The sequence below is a fragment of the Nerophis lumbriciformis genome, linkage group LG19, assembly GCF_033978685.3.
Source record: "Nerophis lumbriciformis linkage group LG19, RoL_Nlum_v2.1, whole genome shotgun sequence".
Classification (NCBI taxonomy): domain Eukaryota; kingdom Metazoa; phylum Chordata; class Actinopteri; order Syngnathiformes; family Syngnathidae; genus Nerophis; species Nerophis lumbriciformis.
In genome coordinates this window covers 4,473,871-4,500,912 of record NC_084566.2, presented here as the reverse complement: position 1 = coordinate 4,500,912, position 27,042 = coordinate 4,473,871, and the positions used below count along the sequence as shown (strand labels likewise).

The following is a 27,042-nucleotide window of genomic DNA, read 5'->3' as shown; positions in this document are numbered from 1 at the left end:
TTTAAGTGCTCAAAAAAATAATTAAAATCAATGTTATGAATTATTGACCTATTTAGGGCTCCAATGACTTAAACTCATCTATTATAAAATAATTCACTCTAAAAAAAACATTTTTGGAGGGGATATAGCATACTTTGTGTGTTTGCCATTAAAAAACAGGGTTTTGACAAAAAGGGCTTAACATAAACATAAACAACATAAACATAAACACAAATAATTTTATATTGACAGATAGTGCAAATCTAAAGTTGATCGAGAGATTCAAGTGTTGAAATAAAAAAATATATAATATAAGACTTATTTATAAAATTGTTATGACTGAGACCATTTCAGATCCCTGGAACCAAACTTGAGGGGAGCTCGAGATGTTAGAAAAAAAAATCTAAATATTGTATTGGTTTTGAAAATGAAAAGTATCAAAATGGCCCCTGCATTCTTTGATTTGTCAGTGTACGGCCCTCAATGGAAAAAGTTTGGACATACCTGGTCTAGGCCCAAGTGAGTCAGAGCTTTTCTCCCTATCACTCACCAGTAACGTAGGTATCAGCTGATATCTATAAATGAGTAAGAATGTCTACCACAACAGCCATTTTAAATGTTTTACTAAAAAATCTGCAACTATTAATGGACTCCTCCCTCTTTCTTTTAGAAAAGAAAGGTAATCAACATTCTACTCACCTTTTCTCTCCTTCAATCTCACGAAACGCTGCTCGGGTCCACTTTGATCTGGGGCGGGTTTAAAGGGCCTCTTTGAAGCCGGCTTTGCTAACCGCCACATCCGACTTGTGTTTCCATCGATCTGCTTCCCCCTCGTATTTGTTCCTGTGTTCCAAAGGAGAGGCGGTTCAAAGCGCCTCAGAGGGGAGGGCACGGCCACTGAGCCCGCACGCTGAAAAGAGAAAAGCACAATGCACTAACATCATTCTGCCTAATTAATACGAGTCGGCTTGTTAGTTAATCAGAAAGGATGCAGATTTACACGCAACAAATGAAGTGGAAACAAGAAAATGGTCCGACCACAACAAGTACATAATTAATTCCTTTGACAAAATCAAAAGGCAATGTGGTAAATACACATTTATTTTTGTGTTATCTTGCCAATGTTTACCGCACTAATGAGGATGTATTTAGGAATCCCGCTGGGATGCTTTTATTTCAATTGGACATACAAAAACATCAACATAAAACATCAATAACATTGGTTCAAAAACAATCTGGGGTTTTTTGTAGCACCAAATAAAAATAAAAACATGAAAAAGTGGACATTGTAAGTATACATCATGATCTCCTCCAATGTACCGTAATTTCTGGACTATAAAGCGCACCTGAGTATAAGACTCTTCAACCTAATTTTAGGACAAATTTTATTTTGTACATAAGGGGCGGGTGTACACACTGAAATACCGTATTTTTCGGACTATAAGTCGCTCCGGAGTATAAGTCGCACCGGCCGAAAATGCACAATAAAGAAGAAAAGAAACATATCTACGTCGCACTGGAGTATATGTCGCATTTTTGGGGGAAATTTATTTGACAAAATCCAACACCAAGAATAGACATTTGAAAGGCAATTTAAACTAAATAAAGAATAGTGAACAACAGGCTGAATAAGTGTACGTTATATGACGTACAAATAACCAACTGAGAACGTGCCTGGTATGTTAACGTAACATATTATGGTAAGAGTCATTCAAATACTTATAACATATAGAACATGCTATACGTTTACCAAACAATCTGTCACTCCTAATCGCTAAATCCGATGAAATCTTATACGTCTAGACTCTTACGTGAGAGCTAAATAATATTATTTGATATTTTACAGTAATGTGTTAATAATTTCACACATAAGTCGCTCCTGAGTTTAAGTCGCACCCCATGTGTGAAATTATTAACACATTACTGTAAAATATCAAATAATATTATTTAGCTCTCACGTAAGAGTCTAGACGTATAAGATTCCATCGGATTTAGCGATTAGGAGTGACAGATTGTTTGGTAAACGTATAGCATGTTCTATATGTTATAAGTATTTGAATGACACTTACCATAATATGTTACGTTAACATACCAGGCACGTTCTCAGTTGGTTATTTATGCCTCATATAACGTACACTTATTCAGCCTGTTGGTCACTATTCTTTATTTATTTTTAAATTTTCTTTCAAATGTCTATTCTTGGTGTTGGGTTTTATCAAATAAATTTCCCCAAAAAATGCGACTTATATTCCAGTGCGACTTATGTATGTTTTTTTCCTTCTTTATTACGCATTTTCGGCAGGTGCAACTTATACTCCGAAAAATACGGTACATGTAATATTTACATGTTATATATACAGTATATAATATACACTGATATTTTGTATTAGTATATTATATTTTTATATAATATATACAATATATAACAAATCCCAATTACCATGTACAATATTACTGTATATGTAACAGCTGCAGCATAAAATGAAGAGTAGATCCAGCAGAAAAAATACATGATAAACAAAGAGAGGTAGCTAACATAGAAGCGGTCAGGTAATAGACAAACATCATCTACTGCTGTATGGCAAGTGATTACACAGCTGGATGGAGTGCGGAATGAAGGAGTTCTTGAATGGAACACTGTGGGAACGAAGCTGAAGGAGCCTGTTGGAGTATGAGCTCCGCTGTCCCTCAATTGTCAGGTGGAGTGGGTGGGCAGGATTGTCCGTGATGGCGAGCAGTTTGTCCAGTGTCCTCCTGTCCCTCACTGACACAAACGCCTCCAACTGTGTGCCAATAGTTTGGCCGGCTTTCCGGATCAGTTTGTCAATCCGGTTTAAGTCCCTTTTGCTGGTGCTGCTCCCCCAACAAACCACTGCAAAGTACAGGGCACTGGCCACAACAGACTGAAGATCTCCAACAGCTTGCTGCACACAATAAAGGACCTGAGCTTCCTCAGGAAAAAGAGTCTGCTCATTTCCGTTCCCCGCGGCAGCCGCTTGCTTTTTGGATTGTTTGGGTAGATCGCTTTGGGTCTCCGTCGTGTGCATTTTGCCATGGCTTGGGACTCACCCAAAACATGGCAAAATGCACACGACGGAGACCCAATGACCCAATGACATTGTCGAACGGGTCACAGTGGACCGAGGAAATCCATCCATCCATCCATTTTCTACCGCTTATTCCCTTTGGGGTCGCGGGGGCGCTGGAGCCTATCTCAGCTACAATCGGAATTGTTCAAATCAAATCAAATGCACTCACAGAGTCATCATTTATGATGACTCTGAGTGCATTTGATTTGATTTGAACAATTCCCTCGGTCCACTGTGACCCGTTCGACAATTTCATTGATCTGATGTGGCGAGGCAAAATTTATTGGTGGTATTGGAAAATTGTGAACCCGAAAAAAAAGTAGCACTATGGTCTAAGACGGAGGTTCCGAAGTCCAAATATAAACACGGTCTTCCTCCGTAGCTAGTCCCAATATTTTGGAATACGTTACCAGCTACTAAGGAAATGTACCTTTGTTTAAGACTAAAGTTAAGACCTCTTTATTCAAAGCTGAATTTGGTACTTAAGATTAAAGTGACATTTTTATTAATCTTAACTTAATTATCTATTGTTTTACTATATTTATTATGTGCTCCTGTTTCATGCTGTATTGTCCAGCAATTTGGGTCAGCTTGAGTTTGATGTGCGAGGCTTTACAAATAAGGTTTGATTGATTGATAAAAGCATTGTACAAAAGTGCAGGTTTCAAATTGTGGGGAAAAAAATTGCGGCTTAAAGACCGAAAATGACAGTAATCGTGTTTTCATGACTAGTGTTTGTCAACAGGATTTTTAGTGAGAAATGGAAAATGCATTTGAATGAAAAATATTGACATTGTAAGCCAGGTGTGCCCACACTTTTTCTGCAGGCGAGCTACTTTTCAATTGACCAAGTGGAGGGGATCTACCTCATTCATATATATCATTTATATTGATTTATTTATGAAAGAGAGGTTTTTGTTAACAAGTTAAAGGTGTTTAATGATAATACAAGCATGTTTAACATCCCTTTCTTTCATGAAGACAAGAATGTAAGTTGGTGTATGACCTGATTCTGATGACTTGCATTGATTGGAATCAGACAGTAGTGATGATAACGTCCACATTTTCAAATGGAGGAGAAAAAAAGTCCTCCTTTCTGTCCAATACCACATGAAAGCGGTTGCTTTTGGGCATCTTATTTGTCCAGCTTCCACACTCCTTTTTATACCATGAATTGGTTAACGTGGACAAGTTGAAAAACTTATTCGGGTGTTACCATTTAGTGGCCAATTGTACAGAATATGTACTGTATTGTGCAATCTACTAATAAAAGTTTCAATCAATCAATACACTTTACAAGACATACATTGGCGGCAAACTCCGTAGTTTGCTAGCTTGTACACGCTAGCTTTCGGAGACTCTTATTTTGTTAGCGCAGGCAGGAGGAAGCAGGGTTTTTATTGTGAAGACAGGAATTGTGCAGTCGGTCTTTAGAGTTTTGACGGCGGGTACGGCGCGAGAGTCTGTTGAAATAAAAAGTGTTTCTCGCCTTCCTGTCGGTCATTTTTTCTTAATAATGATCGGGCAGCAGCCAGCGTCATCTCACAAGACCCTCGGGTGCCGTGAATGTCAATCAAGTGACAAAAGTGACGTCTTGGTGAAGATAGACGACCGGTCATTTTTAGGTCTATTTTTTAAATGCCTGGCTGGCGATGGACTGACACACCCTCCGCCATCCACCGCTAGCTCGCCATCCACGTAATGGGCACCCCTGACGTAAACGTAACATTCACATAAATTATTCTGAGTACCGTATTTTTCGGATTATAAATTGCAGTTTTTTTCATAGTTTGGCCGTGGGTGCGACATATACTCCGGAGCGACTTATGTGTCAAATTATTAGCACATTACCGTAAAACAGGGGTGCTCACACTTTTTCTGCAGGCGAGCTACTTTTCAATTGATCAAGTCGTGGTGATCTACCTCATTCATATATATAATTTATATTTACTTATTTATTAAATATATGTTTTTGTTAACAAGTTAAAGGTGTTTAATGATAATACAAGCATGTTTAACACATACAGTTAATATTGTTAATAAATTAAAGGTGTTTAATGAAAATACAAGTATGTTTAATACATATAGTTAATATTGTTAACAAGTTAAAGGTGTTTAATGATAATACAAGCATGTTTAACACATATAGTTAATATTGTTAATAAGTTAAAGGTGTTTAAAGATAATGCAAGCATGTTTAACACATATAGTTAATATTGTTAACAAGTTAAAGATGTTTAATGATATTGCAAGCATGTTTAACACATATAGTTAATATTGTTAATAAATTAAAGGTGTTTAATGATAATACAATAATGTTTAACACATAGTTAATATTGTTAACAAGTTAAAGGTGTTTAAAGATAATACAAGCATGTTTAACACTTATAGTTAATATTGTTAACAAGTTAGAGGTGTTTAAAGATAATACAAACATGTTTAACACATATAGTTAATATTGTTAATAAGTTAAAGGTGTTTAATGATAATACAAGCATTTTTAACGCATATAGATTCCTTTCTTTCATGAAGACAAGAATATAAGTTGGTGTATTACCTGATTCTGATGACTTGCATTGATAGGAATCAGACAGTGGTGCTAATAAGGTCCGCATTTTCGAATGGAGGAGAAAAAAAGTCCTCCTTTCTGTCCAATACCACATGAAAGTGGTTGGTTTTTGGCATCTTATTTATCCAGCTTCCATACTCCTCTGTATACACTTTACACGAAATACATTGTTGGCAAACTCCGTAGCTTGCTAGCTTGTGTACGCCAGCTTTCTGAGACTCTTATTTTGTTAGCGCAGGCAGGATGAAGCAGCACTTTTAATGTGCAACTGTGCAGTCGGTCTTTGGAGTTTTGACGACAGGTACGGCGCCAGAGTCTGTTGAAATAAAGTGTTTCTCGCCTTCCAGTCGGTAATTTCGATGAGCTGGCAGCAGCCAGCGTCATCTCAGAAGACCCGCGGGTGCCGTGAATGTCAATCAAGTGACGAAAGTGACGTCATAGTGAAGATTTATGATCGCTCATTTTTAGGACTATTTTTTTAATGCCTGGCTGGTGATCGACTGACACACCCTCCACGATCGACCGGTGGCTCGCGATCGACGTAATGAGCACCCCTGCCGTAAAATATCAAATAATATATTTGCGTAAGAGACGAAGCAAATGGCAGCAATCGTCACTCACACGCCAACCAATAAGAATTCGGCGGGGGAGGGTCATGGCAGAAGTGCAATGTGGGTCATGGGATGCTAACTGCTATATGCTATATGCTAGTGCCGTAGCTATTAAAATGGATCACATCGACATTGGCGGTAACTTATAAAAACTGAGAAGGACTGAACTCAAATGGTACCGAAAAGGAAATCATATACTGCAGATTACAAGCTGGACGTAGTGAAATATGCACCAGAAAACGGCGACCGAGCAGCAGAAAGAAAGGACATACCAGAGGCGACACCGGGGAGGAAGATTTCATCGAATTAGCGATCGGGAGTGACAGATTGTTTGGTAAACGTATCGCATGTTCTATATGTTACAGTTATTTGAATGACTCTTACCATAATATGTTACGTTAACATACCAGGCACGTTCTCAGTTGGTTATTTATGCGTCATATAACGTACACTTATTCAGCCTGTTGTTCACTATTCTATATTTATTTTAAATTGCCTTTCAAATGTCTATTCTTGGTGTTGGATTTTATCAAATAAATTTCCCCCAAAAATGCGACTTATATATGTTTTTTTTCCTTCTTTATCATGCATTTTCGGCCGGTGCGACGTATACTCTGGAGCGACTTATAGTCCGAAAAATACGGTAATGGTGTACAGTTTGGTGCCAATCTGGGGATGGATGGTTTAGCCTTGGCAGAGCCTAACCCTTTGACACTTGGTGCATGGTGTCCATTTTAAGTGATGGCTCCTTGCTTAAGCTTCAAAAATAATGACACAGTAGCTAAGAGTTGCATTTTTCCTTGCAGCAAAACGATGGTCAGTTCACCGTCATCCAGTTGGTGGGAATGATGCGCGGGATCTCCGCCGGCATGAAATATCTCTCCGAGATGAACTACGTGCACCGAGACCTGGCCGCGCGCAACATCCTGGTGAACAGCAACCTGGTGTGTAAAGTGTCAGATTTCGGGCTGTCGCGCTACCTTCAGGAGGACACCTCTGATCCCAGCTACACCAGCTCTTTGGTAAGTACACAATGATCCTTATACTTCTCTTATATTAACATCACCAGTCAGATGCATCAGTTTGGCATCATTCCATTTCAAGACAACCCTCCCTAATGCTCCGCAGTCATGGGCCATAGTTCTGGTTCTGTCACATCTTCATTAGTGCGGAGACAAGGCTCCTCGGGGAAGGCTGCTCCCTGGTTGACATGCCCAGAGTGCACAGAAACCAAAGGGCGCGGCGCCCTCTCCAACTGACAGCTCCCATCGCTTCCGCCTGCCTGCCTCCCTCCTTCACTATCTTTCACTCATCATTCATTATTACTGCGGCATCATGGGAGGCTTTGGCTCCTCATTAGCTCCTCCACACGGCAGATCTGTAATTATTAGCAGCCATCGTTAGTTCATCGTCTGACTCTCCTCGTCCTAATTCAAAAACACACTCATGAACATGCAGCACACGTCATTAGGACTCCCAGCATGCCTGCATTTGCTTAAATATGAGTGTGTGGGTGTGTGGGTGTGTGGGTGTGCGCGGGCGTGCGTGCACATATTCAATTGAACGTCCATCAAGTATTTAGTCTGCTTTAAGGTTTTTTGTCAACAAGCTTGTTTTATGATCCAGCTATCAGGTGAGTTGGTCTATTGTAAAAAGACCAAATCAAAAAATTCCGCCTTTACATAAAATCTGATTTTAAAAATGACTTGATATTGTCGGTGAAATATTTTTATATCATGAAATATTTAAAAAAACTGCTACTACAGTAAAAGGGGATATTAGCATTATGACTCGTATGCACCGTATTTTTCAGATTATAAGGCATACTTAAAATCCTTTAATTTTCTCAAAAATCTACAGTGCGGAGTTATTCTGGTTGTGCTTACAACCCCAAATCTATTTTATTTGGTACATGGTGAAATGTTAAGTGTGATGCCAGTAAACAACACCAAAACTTTAAATGTTCCATTGAGAATATAGAACATTACACACAGCGCTCAACAATCTGTCAAAATGTTTTAGTACGACTTTGGTAAACTATGAAGCCGCACCGTTTGATGGATTGGCGGAGCATTACAGCTATCATAGTCAGACGTACTGTGCTTCAACATAAGAGTATTATTATGGTGTGTGTATAAGGACCAAAAAATGGCACCTATTAGCAGACATTATCTGGTGTTTTGTATCACAATATTATGCAAAACCAACTTTTCTTACCTTCTGGTACCTGCTGATGTGTATTTTGGATCTGCGTAAGTCCCGAAAATTTGCGCGTGTCCGCCATTGTAGTCTGTGCCGACACCGGAGTCGATACGCTTCTTCTTTTTCTCTATCCTCTTGTTGTGGGGAATTCATCCTCCGCTGTCGCCATTTATCATATAAAGTAGTTCTAACTTATATCTGTCAGTAGGTAGACTTGCTATGTAAGCGCTAAAAACTAGCGTTGAGGTGGGTTTACATAATTCACCCAAGGAACTTTAGTTATTAGAGAGTTCCGGTCGGACGGTTTTTCACGGGACACATTGTTGTTTCACGGGCGTTGTTGTTGCACTAGTGAGCCACGGATGAGGAGATGCTGCTCCATTGTTGATTAAGTAAAGTCTGAATGTCATTAAAAGAGTTAACTCCATCTTTTGACACTTCTTCCACTCCCGTCCTTGCACGCTACACCGCTACAACAAAGATGACGGGGAGAAGACGCTGTCGAAGTGGAGGCACGTAAATAAGACTGCCCACAAAACGGCGCATCCTGAAGCGACTGTCAGAAAGTGACTTGAAGATAATCTGTAAAACATCATCTATGCAACATTTTGACCAAAGAACCACCATTACATGTTATGTAGACCACAAGGAAGTCTTTTAAATTTAAAAAAAAATCATAATATGACCCATTTAATGCGACTTATGATCAGGTGCCCCTTTTGTATGAAAATAGACCTGAATAGACCCTCTCATCGGTAGTGCGCCTTATAATCTGAAGCGCCCAATGGTACGAAAAATACAGCAAGGCCACACTGAATTTCAGACGACCCCACTTTTTCAACACCCTGCTTCGGAAAAACATCCATCCATCTTCTTCCGCTTATCCGAGGTCGGGTCGCGGGGGCAGCAGCTTAAGCAGGGAAGCCCAGACTTCTCTCTCCTCAGCCACTTCGTCCAGCTCCTCCTGGGGGATCCCGAGGCGTTCCCAGGCCAGCCGGGAGAGATAGTCTTCCCAGCGTGTCCTGGGTCTTCCCCGTGGCCTCCTACCGGTCGGACGTGCCCGAAACACCTTCCTAGGGAGGCGTTCGGGTGGCATCCTGACCAGATGCCCGAACCACCTCATCTGGCTCCTCTCGATGTGGAGGAGCAGCGGCTTTACTTTGAGCTCCCCCCGGATGGCAGAGCTTCTCACCCTATTTCTAAGGGAGAGCCCCGCCACCCGGCGGAGGAAACTCATTTCGGCCGCTTGTACCCGTGATCTTGTCCTTTCGGTCATAACCCAAAGCTCATGACCATAGGTGAGGATGGGAACGTAGATCGACCGGTAAATTGAGAGTTTTGCCTTCCGGCTCAGCTCCTTCTTCACCACAACGGATCGATACAGCGTCCGCATTACTGAAGACGCCGCACCGATCCGCCTGTCGATCTCACGATCCACTCTTCCCTCACTCGTGAACAAGACTCCGAGGTACTTGAACTCCTCCACTTGGGGCAAGATCTCCTCCCCAACCCGGAGATGGCACTCCACCCTTTTCCGGGCGAGAACCATGGACTCGGACTTGGAGGTGCTGATTCTCGGAAAAACATGTTGAGAGCAAAATCGAAAATATTATTATTGCTTCAAATACCAGTGAAATGACAACTGAAGTAGATTTTCTAGACCGCCAATTTGGGACGAGCCATCATTTCCTGCAGAAAAAAAAAGGTATAAAATGATGGTTCAATATAGTAATGGTTTCTGCTTTTGCTAGCTCAGCAGACAGACATCACATTGTCAGTAACGACTCTAGTTCAGGTCTTTTTGAAGAGTTTTGACTTCAAACACTGTGGACATCCAAAATAAAGTATAGTACAATAAGATAGTCAAATATTTTTTCTGTGACATTCCAACACAAAAGAAGTGCATTAAATACATCCATCTATCCATCCATTTTCTACCGCTTGTCCCTTTCGGGTTCGCAGGGGTGCTGGAGCCTATCTCAGCTGCATTCGGGCGGTAGGCGGGGTACACCCTGGACAAGTCGCCACCTCATCGCAGGGCCAACACAGATAGACAGACAACATTCACACTCACATTCACACACTAGGGCCAATTTAGTGTTGCCAATCAACCTATCCCCAGGTGCATGTCTTTGAAGGTGGGAGGAAGCAGGAGTACCTGGAGGGAACCCACGCAGTCACGGGGAGAACATGCAAACTCCACACAGAAAGATCCCGAGGCTGGGATTGAACTCAGGATCTTCGTATTGTGAGGCACATGCACTAACCCAGGGGTCGGCAACCCGCGGATCCGGAGCCGCATGCGGCTCTTTGATCACTCTGATGCGGCTCAGCTGCATACTTGCCGACCCCCCCGATTTTCCCGGGAGACTTCCGGATTTCAGTGCCTCTCGCAGAAAACTCCCGGGATTAATATTCTCCGATTTTCACCCTTACAATAATAATAAGGGCGTGCCATGATGGTACAGCATTTAGCGCCCTCTAAAATCTGTATTAACAGCGTGCCAGCCCAGCCTCTTGTTATATGCGTCTTCTGCTTGTACACGTAAGTGACAGCAATATGGCGTCACATTAGTGCCAAAAATCCGAGCGCATAAAAACTGTTATCGCGCGCTGATTCTCCACTTCGTGCGTGACACCCTTTTGCGCGCGCGTGGTGCCTTTTTGCGCGCGCGTGGTGCCTTTTTGCGCGCGCGTGGTGCCTTTTTGCGCGTGGTGCCTTTCTGCGCGCGTGTGGTGCCTTTTCGATCGGTCTGTGCGCTGTCATGTTTCGTTTTGGCACTTTGGGTTAGGCCCTAGGGTATGCTTAGACAGCCCCTTCTTTCTGATTGGTCAGGCGAAAAATGCTCAGAGCCAATCAGAAGTATAGCAGGGCGGGTCATCGTCAATATGTATCAAGATTTACGGAGGAAGAAGTGGATAAAAAAATGTTGCGCGCTGATGAAGGTTATTTCATACCACATAAACACAATACAGGGTAATACAAAATGTGACCCAAATAAATAATAAGACAACAAACACCATAATCACATCTTTCAGCCAGAACTGGTCCACCAGCAATAACATCCAACCATAACATTATTTTATATTTTCACTTCTTCTTGAACATTTGTTTTCTAATTTATGGAATTTCTTTTGATTCAGCCATAACATTTATGAAATAATCTTTGAATTTTGTTTTTAAAATGTTTAAAATAGCCTTTTAATAATGTATTCTGAAACAGTTTAAAATAATCAGAGAACTGACTAACACTGACCCTACACAACTATGTTGCACAATTAAGTAATTTTTTTTTTTAAAGCGAAAGAGGTAATTTCAACAGGTACAGCATCCTATGTCATATCTACATGTAATAAGATTTGTAACAAGGCAAACCGTTTGTAAATTGGTCGAAAATCGAGCAAGTTATGGTAATTTAATTAGTACATGTATCATTGACATCAATGTAATGATTGAGGCTAGCTGTCCGAGGTAAGATGGCTACAACGTTGCTACGCTGGAGAATCATTGGTCATATGAAAAATGCTCAGAGCCAATCAGAAAGGAGGGGCCGTCTAAGCATACCCGCCCCCAAAGTGCCAAAAAGAAACATGACAGTGCGAGGAGAGATGCCAGGAGTTTACAGAGAGCGCACAGACCGAGACGGCGCGCGCGCAGAAAGGCACCACGCGCGCGCAAAAGGGTGTCGCGCGCGCGCACGAAGTGGAGAATCAGCGCGCGATAACAGTTTTTATGCGCTCGTATTTTTGGCACTAATGTGACGCCATACAGCAAGGCATACTTGGTCAACAGCCACACAGGTTATACTGACGGTGGCCATATAAAACAACTTTAACACTCTTACTAATAATGCGCCACACTTTGAACCAAAACCAAACAAGAATGACAAACACATTTCGGGAGAACATCTGCACCTTAACACAACATAAACACAACAGAACAAATACCCAGAATCCCATGCAGCCCTGACTCTTCCGGGCTACATTATACACCCCTGCTACCACCAAACCCCGCCCCCACCCCAACCCTGCTCCCTCACACATCAACGCGCCCCCCACACCCCTCTGTGCGTCGGTTGAGGTGGGCGGGGTTTGGTAGCGGGGGTGTATAATGTAGCCCGGAAGAGTTAGGGCTGCATGGGATTCTGGGTATTTGTTCTGTTGTGTTTATGTTGTGTTACGGTGCAGATGTTCTCCCGAAATGCGTTTGTCATTCTTGTTTGGTGTGGGTTCACAGTGTGGCGCATTATTAGTAAGAGTGTTAAAGTTTTTTATACCGCCACCGTCAGTGTAACCTGTGTGGTTGTTGACCAAGTATGCCTTGCTGTCACTTACGTGTGCGAGCCGAAGCCTCATACAACGTGTGGCTGGGCCGGCACGCTGGTTGTAGTGGGCGCTAAATACTGCACCATCACGGCACGTTCGAGAGAACAGTTGCCTTGAAATTCGTAGTCTGCCGGAAAAATCGGGAGGGTTGACAAGTATGACGCTGTCAAGCGCCATTCATGTAAAACCCGCAGGCCGCACTAACATTCAAGTTTATACATAGCACAAAGCAAAAAAAAAACTTTGTATGCAGTGTTATTTCATTTTAAATTTCAAAAGATTTTTGTGGCTCCCATTGTTTTCTTTAATTTGTGAAACTGGTCAAAATGGCTCTTTGACTGGTAAAGGTTGCCGACCTCTGCACTAACCCCTGTTTCACCGTGCTGCCCGCAATAAATACATGCTAATTTACATAGAATTTGCCGTCGAGATGCTACTGGTTAGCATTAGCGATTTTAACACCTCCAAACGGGAAACTCAAATGCACAACCAAAATGCATGCATCAAATCAAACAATCAACAATCAAACCAAGTCCAACACTCTGCAGGGTTCAACTAAGATCAAGACTGGCACGTTCAGCAACAACTCTCTGACTACGGCAACACCACCAGGACAAAATGCATACCTCCAGATGAGACTCAGAAGTGCAAGAAAGCAAATATAAACTTAGTAATCATCTTCTAAAACTGAGCCCTCATATATTTGTAAATTAAATGGTAAATGGGTTATACTTGTATAGCGCTTTTCTACCTTCAAGGTACTCAAAGCGCTTTGACACTATTTCCACATTCACCCATTCACACACACATTCATACACTGATGGCGGGAGCTGCCATGCAAGGCCATAACCACCACCCATCAGGAGCAAGGGTGAAATGTCTTGCTCAAGGACACAACGGACGTGACGAGGTTGGTAGAAGGCGGGGATCGAACCAGGAACCCTCAGGTTACTGACATAGCCACTCTACCAACCGCGCCACGTAAGTGTAATGGCCCAGTGTCCCAATACTTTTGCCCATGTGGTTTATCTGCTCTGTGAACTTTTAATTACCCCCATTGTGGTTCATATTGCTTCAGCATGTTCAATAATTAATCATACCCCAAATGATGTACACTCTACATGTTTTTATTGTACACAAGGACCATAAAACGGGCAATTATAGTGTGCTGTTAGTCCCTTTGCAGACCGCATGGCATGCAGAAGATCTTTCCCTCTCCTCATAATTTGACTTTTTTAGTTGAATTTATTGAGCCTTGTCATATATTTAATTCCCCTCACCGGCTTCTAAGAATGTTTTACGTCCAGCTGCCTCAGGGACAGTTGATGCAAATGATGCGTTCTTTACACTCTGATTATACAGCATATTGGTCGTTCTGTATACATTATGAACGCACATGAATATTAATACTTTACGCTATGAAAGGGGACCTATTTTAGGTCTTCTTTGTGATGTATTTTGACGCCTGCAAAAAGGAGAGATCAAACGCATGCAGGTAATAGCCCGTGAGTCAGTGCCTGCAGGTACAAAAAGGCAACGCTTAAAATAAAGTTCGGATTGGAATAAAGGTGAAGACACGGGGAAATTATGCAGAAATGTTTTTCATGTTCAGGTTGAAAATACTTTATTATTCCTCCGTAGTGCCTTTGATATGTTTGGTAAACAACCACATGTCAGTGTAATGTGCTGTAATCTTAGTTTATCAATAAATGCTAAGACGTAGCATAATACTGAGAGGAAAATTCAGTAGGACTTTATATTTTTCCACCAAACTTTTTCTACCAAGGAAGGCTAAGCAGACATTTTTCTCTAATAACATTTTTATGATTATCCAAATACTATTTTTATATTCCTTAACCTTAAACGTATGATGTTTTTTTCTAAAGCTGTGGTACACGTACCACTAGTAGTACGCAGGCTTTATCTAGAGGTATGCCAAACAATCCCTTAATTAGATGTTCCCATATTCAAACACAGTGTTATTGTTCAAACTGTGTGCAATGTCGCAGTGGCCAAAAATATTAAATATTCTTGTTTTCAATGAATATTTAGGCCTATTACACTACTGTATTTTAATTTTGGTCATTATGGTGGTACAATCAACAGTGCGCCTTATAACCTGGTGCACCTAATGTATGGAATAATTCTGGTTGTGCTTACCAACCTCGAAGCTATTTTATTTTTTACTATGACTTTGGTAAGCTATGAAGCCGCACCGCTTGATGGATTGTTGGAGCATTACTGCTACCATAGCAGACGTACTGTGCTTCAACATACGTGTGTGTGTATAATACCCCAAAATGGCACCTATTAGCAAACATTATCTGGTGTTTTGTTTTGCAATATTATGCAAAACCAACTTTTCTTATCTTCTGGTACCTGCTGATGTGTAATTGGGATCTGCATAAATCCTGATAATGTGCACGTGTCCGCCATTGTAGTCCGTGCCGACACCGGAGTCGATAAGCTTCTTCTTTTTCTCTTTCTTTTTGTCATGTGGCATTCATCCTCCGCTGTCGCCATTTCTAATATAAAGTAGTGTAAAGTTCTTACTTATATCTGTCAGTAAACTCGCTATGTAAGCACTAAAAACTACCGGTGAGTGAGTTTAAATAATTCACCCAAGGAACTTTAGTTATTAGAGAGTTCCAGTCGAACGTTTTTTCACGGGACACATTTCCGGCGTTGTTGTTGCACTAGTGAGCCACGGATGAGGAGATGCTGCTCCGTTATTGAATGAAGTAAAGTCACAATTTATACAAAGAGTTTTCTGAGGTAGTACTTGGTGATAAAATATTGGAAAGCAGTACTTGTCTAGATAATATGTATTGGACATGTGTCGGTGTGAATTGTGTGTAAACGTTGCTTCACAGTCACTTTTATAGCCTACTTCTGCAAATTTTCGTGGAGGCGTTCCCAGGTTGCAAATGGAACTTCGCCCTACCCTCTCCCAAAAGTGTTTAAATATGTGTTTTGAAGAATGTACACTGTTTATATATATATATATATATATATATATATATATATATATATATATATATATATATATATATATATATATATATATGTATATATATATATATGTATAAATATATATATATATATATATATATATATATATATATATATATATATATATATATATATATATATATATATATATATCCATCCATCCATCCATCCATTTTCTACCGCTTATTCCCTTTTGGGGTCGCGGGGGGCGCTGGAGCCTATCTCAGCTATATATATATATATATATATGTATAAATATATATATATATATATATATATATATATATATATATGTCTTAATAAGGTTATCCAAAAAATAGTGCTCGATACCGTAGTAGAGCGCAATATATGTATGTGTGGGGAAAAAAAATCACAAGACTATTTCATCCCTACAGGCCTGTTTCATGAGGGGGGGTACCCTCAATCATCAGGAGATTTTAATGGGAGCATTCGCATACCATGGTTTATATAGGGCACAGAGTGGGTGGGTACAGGCTGGCGTAGGGGCGTGGTGATTGGCTCATGTGTTACCTAGGAGGTGTTTCCGTCTATGGCGGCATGCTGTTACAATTTCGCTACGCTTGTTGAGGGATGACAGGTCTGGACGGTAAATAATAAACAGTTTCTCTTTCAAGCAAAGGTTGCATCTTTTATTACCACTATTGTAAGGTGTGCTGGATGCAAGAATTTGCCATGTTATTGAATATTCAACATTATTGTCTTTGAGGTCCCAAATGTGTTTGCTGAGTTCTGTGGTATTTCGCAGGTTTTTGTTCCTGAAAGAAGCCTTGTGATTGTTCCATCTGGTTTTGAATTCTCCCTCGGTTAATCCTACATATGTGTCGGATGTGTTAATGTCCTTGCGTATTACCTTAGATTGGTAGACAACTGATGTTTGTAAGCACCCCCCGTTGAGAGGGCAATCAGGTTTCTTTCGACAGTTACAGCCTTTGTTGGTTTTGGAGTCGCTCTGTCTGGGGGCCGACGGCTCATTTGCAATTGTTTTGTTGTGGTTTGAGATGATTTGTCGTATATTGTTCATGCAGCTGTAGCTCAATTTAATGTTGTTCTTGTTGAATACTTTTCTTAGGGTGCTGTCTTTGGGAAAGTGTTTGTCAATCAGATTGAGGAATTTGTGTCCAATGTTAGTTGAGACGTTTTTGCTGTATGGGGGGTTGTACCAGATGATGTCGTTTCGTTTTCTGTTCTTTTTTGCCTGGTTTCCTGGCGTGGGTTCATAGGTGAGGGTGAAATTGTATCCGCTTTCATCAAGGGCTTTTTGGTACGGGGGGGTTGCTTGGTCAAATTCAGCTTTGCTAGATGACAGCATCGATAGCCTTTTATTGATTCCGGTAGGTATTCTTTTCGTGGTGGTGGGTGGGTGGTTGCTGTCATGGTGCACGTATTGGAGTGTTGTGTTGGGTTTCGTGAATGGTTGGTAGCTGTTATTTCTCAGGTTGAAAGTGACGTCAAGGAAGTTGACGGTTTGCTTGTTGGCTTCAATCGTGATCCGTAGGCCGTTCTCTTTGAAAATTTGGCATATGCGCTTCTTGGTATTCTCGCTGCTCCTTGGCGAGGCGCGACACACTGCCAGTCCGTCATCACGGTAAATACCAAGGTTCAGATTGAGGCTAGCGAGCTGGGAGAGGAGGAAACTCCCAACGAGTTCACACGTTTCTGCTCCGTCAAAACTTCCCATAGTGACGTCAAATGTTGCATTGTTCTTTTTTTGCCATGGTGTACTGTTGTGGATGAGAATGGAGTTTTTTGCGTGGATGATGATGTTTCTTTCGTTGCCTGTGATTGAGTCGTAGTCTGAGGCGAAGTCTAGTGCTTGAGTCAGTAGGTTGAGTCAGTAGCCAACAAGGAAGCCTTCATCACATTGAAGGACCACAAACCCAACTTCGCAAATAACCCAACATGCCGACTAATAAACCCAACTAAATCTGAAATAGGAAAAATCAGCAAAATAATCCTGGACAGAGTCAACACAAAAATCAAGGACAAAACACCACTCAACCAATGGAGAAATACAGCAGCAGTAATCAAATGGTTCAACAACATCCAAGACAAACAACAGCACAACTTTATCTCCTTTGATATCGAGGAATTTTACCCTTCCATCACGCAAGACCTACTGACTCAAGCACTAGACTTCGCCTCAGACTACGACTCAATCACAGGCAACGAAAGAAACATCATCATCCACGCAAAAAACTCCATTCTCATCCACAACAGTACACCATGGCAAAAAAAGAACAATGCAACATTTGACGTCACTATGGGAAGTTTTGACGGAGCAGAAACGTGTGAACTCGTTGGGAGTTTCCTCCTCTCCCAGCTCGCTAACCTCAATCTGAACCTTGGTATTTACCGTGATGACGGACTGGCAGTGTGTCGCGCCTCGCCAAGGAGCAGCGAGAATACCAAGAAGCGCATATGCCAAATTTTCAAAAAGAACGGCCTACGGATCACGATTGAAGCCAACAAGCAAACCGTCAACTTCCTTGACGTCACTTTCAACCTGAGAAATAACAGCTACCAACCATTCACGAAACCCAACACAACACTCCAATACGTGCACCATGACAGCAACCACCCACCCACCACCACGAAAAGAATACCTACCGGAATCAATAAAAGGCTATCGATGCTGTCATCTAGCAAAGCTGAATTTGACCAAGCAACCCCCCCGTACCAAAAAGCCCTTGATGAAAGCGGATACAATTTCACCCTCACCTATGAACCCACGCCAGGAAACCAGCCAAAAAAGAACAGAAAACGAAACGACATCATCTGGTACAACCCCCCATACAGCAAAAACGTCTCAACTAACATTGGACACAAATTCCTCAATCTGATTGACAAACACTTTCCCAAAGACAGCACCCTAAGAAAAGTATTCAACAAGAACAACATTAAATTGAGCTACAGCTGCATGAACAATATACGACAAATCATCTCAAACCACAACAAAACAATTGCAAATGAGCCGTCGGCCCCCAGACAGAGCGACTCCAAAACCAACAAAGGCTGTAACTGTCGAAAGAAACCTGATTGCCCTCTCAACGGGGGGTGCTTACAAACATCAGTTGTCTACCAATCTAAGGTAATACGCAAGGACATTAACACATCCGACACATATGTAGGATTAACCGAGGGAGAATTCAAAACCAGATGGAACAATCACAAGGTTTCTTTCAGGAACCAAAACCTGCGAAATACCACAGAACTCAGCAAACACATTTGGGACCTCAAAGACAATAATGTTGAATATTCAATAACATGGCAAATTCTTGCATCCAGCACACCTTACAATAGTGGTAATAAAAGATGCAACTTATGCTTGAGAGAGAAACTGTTTATTATTTACCGTCCAGACCTGTCATCCCTCAACAAGCGCAGCGAAATTGTAACAGCATGCCGCCATAGACGGAAACACCTCCTAGGTAACACATGAGCCAATCACCACGCCCCTACGCCAGCCTGTACCCACCCACTCTGTGCCCTATATAAACCATGGTATGCGAATGCTCCCATTAAAATCTCCTGATGATTGAGGGTACCCCCCCTCATGAAACAGGCCTGTAGAGATGAAATAGTCTTGTGATTTTTTTATTCCCACACATACATATATATATATATATATATATATATATATATATGGATATATATATATATATAATAAACTTCATACATATTACATATATTCACCCGGTCACAACAATAGGTACAACTTGTCATGATCCGTGGTCCGGATCATGTTTGTTTAATTATTTTCTGTTAGTTTTGGACTGCTTTAGTACTTGGTTGTGCTCCTGTGGGTTTGTTTTGGTTGTTATGGTCATTCATTGTGTTCACCTGTCTCTGATTAGTGCTCGACCGCTCACCTGCTTCCCGAGCGCTAATCAGAGACATTATTTAAGTTGCCTTTGCCAGTCACCCTTTCTGCCTTCGTTGTCTTGATGTCACACCGGCTTAAATCTGATTCTGACCAAGTAAGTTTCCATGTCCATGTCCTAGTTTCTGTTAAAGAGTAACTTTTTGCGTTTTAGGCACGCTTGCCTTTTTTTCTTGTATTGTTTGCATTTGTGGTAGTTTGGATTATTTATATTAATAAATCCAAGGATTATTTATGTTAATAAAACCAAGCCTACCTTCACGCTGTCGTCCGGAGCCGTCTTTTGCGATGGAAGAACAACCCCGCAGCAAGCTGCGACTCCCATGTGACACAACTGCACATTCTCCGATCGATTCAGAGCTGCATAAAAAAACAGACGTCCTGACATACCTGGACTGCAAAACCCTTCAAACGGAGACATTTAAAACTGCTCACACCAAAACGCATTACCTATACAATTTGATGCTTTGGCATTGTTTAACACAAGCATTTATCACAACATTCATAAGTCAAAAAAGACGATTATCATCATAGGTAAGTGATTTTTATTTGCTTTTGCTTGATATATATATATATAAGTGTATATGTATATATATGTATATGTATTATGTATTAGGGTTAGGGTTAGCGTTGGGGTTAGAGTTAGGGTTAGGGAAGACTCTTAGTTAATGGCTTACTGGTTGTATAATAAGGCCATACAGAATAAGGCATTAATAAGTACTTAATAAGTACTTAATATGTACTTAATAATGACTAATTAAGAGCCAATATGGTACTTATTTGCATGTTAATAAGCAACTAATTCATGGTTCATATGTTCCCCATACTAAAGTGTTAACGTATTATTATATCTTATCAAGTTTTAGAGGTTTCCCCATAGTGTGTATTGTGTCAGGTAGCATGCCCATTCAAAACTCCTGCTGGAATGTACCTTATTTTATATATATATATATATATATATATATATATATATATATATATATATATATATATATATATATACTTTTATAGGAGCTGAGGGCTGCAAATGGCCCCCAAACCGAGCTTTGAGCACAACTGGATGAATTGAAAGTCAACATGCAAACACGCCCAAGGGGACATTTGTGCATCCAGCACATGTAATTAGACTATCCACGGTCCCCTTCCCTATGACCTGTCGCAAACCAATCGGCAGCAGGCGCGGCAGGACGAGGCCCAGAAAAGCTAGGAAATTAAATTGCGCTAACATGCAGCGATTTACATTGGCATCCACCTCCTTCCAACCCCCAGCAAATTAATCACCTACTGCTACTGCTTTTCTAATTTACCTGTAGGCTGTGTGCAAGTGTGAGTGCGTGTGTGTGCGTGTGTGTGTGTGTGTGCGTGTGTGCATGTGTGTGTGTGTGTGCGCGCACGCAGGACTTTACATATATTAATGGTCACACAGACGTAGGAATAATTTAAAGAAATGTTACAAAAAATTGTACAACAAACAACTTGCGTGACATGTAATTGAAGGGGCCATGGACTGTGTCCCACTGTCATCCACTGAACTCATGACAAACTTATGACCTTCATGGATGATGGAAACAAAAATGCCTATTTTTCATACTACAAATCAGAAGTTTTTAACCAGGGGCCCACTCAAATATTAATACTGAATTGGTAATCTTACTCTTATTTGATAATTACATCTGATCTACTTAATTTGAACAAGTCCTATCCTTGTCAAATGTATATAAAACCATGTGTTAATCACATTTGTTTAACACATAAATCAAGGTCATACAACAACACATGGCAGATTACTAAAATAAATACTAATCAAATATATTGCAGAAGAAGCGACTTATAGAAAAAAATAAACTTTTACTGTTTTTTACGGACTACAGAGCAGCACCCACTAAATTTTAGAAGAAAAAAATGTTTTTCATATATTAGCATATTTTAGCCGCAGATATATATATATGTTCGTTCTGAAATGAGTTATTTAAAGTTAAAGTTAAAGTTAAAGTACCAATGATTGTCACACACACACTAGGTGTGGCGAGATTATTCTCTGCATTTGACCCATCACCCTTGATCACCCCCTGGGAGGTGAGGGGAGCAGTGGGCAGCAGCGGTGGCCGCGCCCGGGAATCATTTTGGTGATTTAACCCCCAATTCCAACCCTTGATGCTGAGTGCCAAGCAGGGAGGTAATGGGTCCCATTTTTATAGTCTTTGGTATGACTCGGCCGGGATTTGAACTCACAACCTACCGATCTCAGGGCGGACACTCTAACCACTAGGCCACAGAACAATTTTGTAAATGTTTATTTACATATCTTAATAGTTTTTCAAACAGTGTCTGTTACACGGCAGTAAAATGGCTGATCAAACAAAACAGAAGTCATGGTCATTGACCCATTAGCTGCGCAAGCTCGCTCTCCGATCAGCTGAACAGACTCAATAACTCCACGGTGACGTCTTGGTGAGTTTACTAAACTGGAACAATACAAACAGAATGATATTGTAAGTTAGTAATACTAACAGAGAATTGTAAACATGTTCAGTTCAGTTCAGTTCAGTGTCAGTTTATGTGGAACGTGTAATGCATCACACAATTCCAGTTGTTTTATTCCAGCGTGTCCGAAAAGGTGTAGGAAGAAGCAGAGCTTGTTTAATCCTACCACTTTTCATACCATAGCAATTGTATCCAATTTCCTTTTTCTCTGTAACAGTGACCAAATAAATAATAAATAAACAATATACCATAGTAAGTAAACAAATATTAAATACATAAATAATCTTTGTCTCAATAAAAAAAAAAAAAAAAAAAGGGTTGAATAAATAAATAATTCTTGTTCTGTGTACTTTGTGAACACTTGTAGTTTGAACAGTCTCTTAAACGGAATCATATTGGTGCTTTGTTTAATTTCTTTGCTTAATCCAATCCATCATTTAATTCCACATATTGCTAAAGGTTTTAATTGTTGTACTTGCATACAAACGTTTTATATTAGATTTTCCTCTAAGTTTATATTTCTCCTCTTTTGTTGAGAATAATTGTTTTGCATTCTTGGCTAGCAGGTTATAGTTTGCTTTATACATCAATTTAGCTATTTTCAAATGCACCAAATCGTTGAATTTTAAATAATTGTGTTTTAATAAATAAAGGGTTTGTATGTTCTCTATATTAGCATATTAGCTAATGCTAACAATGCTAGCTTGATTACAATACGATAACATGTACATATAAGCATGGAAGCAGTCCTACAGACATCCCACATGGGACGGTTTAGTGAATATGAATAGTTTATTTAATTGTAGAACTTGCAAACGTTGCTTGGAGTGATGAATGAAGAATCCTTGTGAGTAGAAACGCTATGGACGACTAAAAGACGGAACGTCACTTGTACTTCCGGGTGAAAGCCCTGTACAGAAGGAAGAACTGTAGACGTTCACCCCGCAGCACTTGCAGTGCGCAAACTCGTCCAAAAGATGGCGCTGTAGCACAAACAATAACACATTTTCAGTGTATGTTGAAAACCAGTTGTTGAATCCAAAACATTATGGCGGTTAGCAAAGAAAAATCATAAATTAGCCGCACCGTTTTATAAGTTGCAGGGTTCAAAGCGTATTTGACTCTATCAAAAAAAAAAAACGGCCTTTGTAAATTGAGGTTCTACTGTAATTACTATAATGCAATGAACTGTTTTTCTCATTACCGTAGTATTGTCCAAACTATTGTATTTGAAAGGTCAACAAACGTTTGATTATCCTGAATAAGTAAACAAATAAAAAGGACTCAATCTTTCTGAGCAAAAATTGTACTTGTCAAGCTTGGTCAAAAATAGGACTCAGATGCAGAGTAGGGAACAATCCAGCAGGCTTTTATTTTGAAAGTTTCTTTTCCCCTCCAGAGTCAGGGCAAATCAACATAGGCTATAACCTGACTAGTCGGCGAAAAAAGGTTCCACAAAAAGGAACAACCGAAAATCACTCCGAAAGGAGGAAACACAAAAACAATAACGAACTAAACTTGGCGCAGGATATAATCTATGAAATTTATCATAATCAAAAAAACGCTCCAAAAGGAGGGAGAAACAATGGCTATAAAACTTCTACACTGTATCATATCTAAAAAAGGTTAACAAAAGGTGTCACTCAAAAAATTTAGGAAAAGGAAGAACTGTAAGAAAAAACTGAAAACTCACCACTTCGGCTGCAAAACTTAAATAAACAAAATCACTCTGCTGAGGAGGAGAAAAAGAAAACTCAAAGTATCAAGGGAATTTAGGATCAAGATATTCAAACAAGAGACGAGGCGAGACTTGGACAGGAGGCTGGAGAGGCACGAACAAACGAGACAATCTGGCACAGAACAAAGGGAGGCGTGGGCTTATAAGACACATGAGGGTAATGGGGGACAGGTGGAAACAATCAGGGATCAGGGATGACGTCAGACTGATGACACAAAAGGAAGGGCAAGTGACCTGAAACGAGAGGAGAGTTACTTTTCAAACTAAAACATGCAATTCACAAGACAGAAAAAACCAAGACAAGACATCCCTCACCGCGGTGTGACAGTACTTAAAGGCCGACTGAAAGCGATTTTCTTATTTAAACGGGGATAGCAGGTCCATTCTATGTGTCATACTTGATCATTTCGCGATATTGCCATATTTTTGCTGAAAGGATTTAGTAGAGAACATTGACGATAACGTTCGCAACTTTTGATCGCTGATAAAAAAGCCTTGCCTGTACCGGAAGTAGCAGACGATATGTGTGTGACGTCACAGGTCGTGGAGCTCCTCACATCCGCACATTGTTTACAATCATGGCCACCAGCAGCGAGAGCGATTCGGACCGAGAAAGCGACGATTTCCCCATTAATTTGAGCGAGGATGAAAGATTCGTGGATGAGGAAAGTGAGAGTGAAGGACTAGAGGGCAGTGGGAGCGATTCAGATAGGGAAGATGCTGTGAGAGGCGGGTGGGACCTGATATTCAGCGGGGAATGACTAAAACAGTAAATAAACACAAGACATACATATACTCTATTAGCCACAACACAACCAGGCTTATATTTAATATGCCACAAATTAATCCCGCATAACAAACACCTCCCCCCTCCCGTCCATATAACCCGCCAATACAACTCAAACACCTGCACAACACACTCAATCCCACAGCCCAAAGTACCGTTCACCTCCCCAAAGTTCATATAGCACATACATTTCCCCAAAGTCCCCAAAGTTACGTACGTGACATGCACATAGCGGCACGCACGTACGGGCAAGCGATCAAATGTTTGGAAGCCGCAGCTGCATGTGTACTCACGGTACCGCGTCTGCGCATCCAACTCAAAGTCCTCCTGGTAAGAGTCTCTGTTGTCCCAGTTCTCCACAGGCCAATGGTAAAGCTTGACTGTCATCTTTCGGGAATGTAACAATGAAACACCGGCTGTGTTATCCTCACAACAGTCAGAGGGTGCATTCTACAGCGGGGGTGCGTTATCAGGCACAACACCTGCTGCAATACACCGCTTCCCACCTACAACTTTCTTCTTTGCTGTCTCCATTGTTCATTGAACAAATTGTAAAAGATTCACCAACACAGATGTCCAGAATACTGTGGAATTTTGCGATGAAAACAGACAACTTAATAGCTGGCCACCATGCTGTCCCAAAATGTCCTCTACAATCCGTGACGTCACGCGCCGACGTCATCATACCGAGACGTTCTCAGCAGGATATTTTGCGCGGAATTTAAAATTGCTCTTTAGTAAGCTAACCCGGCCGTATTGGCATGTGTTGCAATGTTAAGATTTCATCATTGATATATATTTGTTTGACTCAGATTTTAAATTCGAAAAACAAATCAGCAGCGTCGTTCAAAAAAGCTTTTATCAATTACGCCAAATAGCGAAAGTGAAACCGCTTCTATCAAGACATGATCTTGAGAAATTAATCCACGCTTTTATCTCGACTCGTCTTGATTACTGTAATGCCCTGTATGTTGGCATTAGCCAGGCCTCCCTCGCCCGCCTGCAGCTCGTGCAGAACTCTGCTGCTCGTCTGCTAACACAGACCCGCAGACGTGAGCACATCACCCCTATTTTAGCGTCCCTTCACTGGCTCCCTGTGCGTTACCGAATACATTTTAAACTCCTTTTATTTGTTTTTAAATGTCTAAACAACCTCGCGCCAACCTATCTCTCCGACCTCCTTCAGCCTTACTGCCCCACCCGATCCTTAAGATCAGCCGATCAGCTGCTGTTGACGGTCCCTGACACAAGGCTGAAGCTTAGAGGTGACAGAGCTTTCGCCGTTGCTGCTCCCAAGCTCTGGAACGACCTACCCCTGAGTGTTAGACAAGCCTCCTCTCTTCCTGTTTTTAAATCTCTCTTAAAAACATACTTTTATTCCATGGCTTTTAACACTGAGTGATATCCATCCTGCAATGGCGCCCCATAATACACCTGCTGTGATCCTGTTTTTATGTTTTTATGTTTTTATTAATTCTATTTTAATTATTTATTTTTTATCATGTTCTGTTTGTGTTGTGTTGTGTTTGCTCGGTACTCGTTTTATCTTTTAACCTGCTCATTGTACAGCACTTTGGCTACCCCTGTGGTAAATTTTAAATGTGCTTTATAAATAAAGTTGATTTGATTTGATTTGATATAAACTATCAGACTGCGTGGTCAGTAGAAGTGGGTTTCAGTAGGCCTTTAAATAGATATTAAACATCTTGAAGTGCACCTATCCAAAATTCACACGTTCATTTACATTTATTGTTCGTGGAGTCAATGTATGGCCCAGGCCTAAAAGTATTGTACAGACAAAACATGCAGTTACGCCGCATCACGTCTTGTCAAAGCATTTTCTTGCTGCACAATGTTGAGTGAAAAGCGTGAGATAGCACCTTCTGCTTCTTCTATTCCTTGGTGAGGCTGGTCTTTCCTTTGCAGTAAGTGTTGCCTCAAAGCCAAGGACAAAGCAAAAAGCACACCCAGATGTTGTCGGGATTTAAGTCTTGTGCGACTACGAAACAACTGAACACATTTTGAATGTGCTCATCATGTTGCTTAAAGGCACATTCCTGTTGGATCATCACATTACCTGCACACCCCAACAACCCTGCAGGTGAATTTTGCTGTTTGTGTGCCACCATGTTTGTTTGTGTCATTGAGGCTGAGCGAGGTTGAAAGGCGAGGTCGCAACAAAGCTCACCCGTCAAATCCCCGCTCGACCCGATCGACATTCTCTCTGCTGCGCTTCACTGCCTTCACCGTGTGAAATGTGCTGCTGTTTGCTGTCACTTGGCTGCCTGCTATTTGCATCATTTCTGGCTTCCATTTTGCCTTGTTGTTGTTTTTTCTGCTTGCA

At 40.9% G+C, this 27,042-nt stretch overlaps 1 protein-coding gene across 3 annotated transcripts in view; it reads left to right on the top strand.

Annotated features, from left to right (window-relative positions):
• ephb1 (EPH receptor B1) overlaps nt 1-27,042 on the top strand; it is a 627,438-nt gene that overhangs the window by 531,309 nt on the left and 69,087 nt on the right. For all 3 annotated transcript variants that reach the window (XR_009817359.2, XR_009817358.2, XM_061979662.2), the window contains exon 12: nt 7,055-7,270. Coding sequence is in view for 1 of the 3 variants with exons in the window: in XM_061979662.2 (XP_061835646.2) it covers nt 7,055-7,270 (216 nt within the window). In the remaining 2 variants the exon portion in view is untranslated. The remainder of the gene's footprint in view (nt 1-7,054; nt 7,271-27,042) is intronic.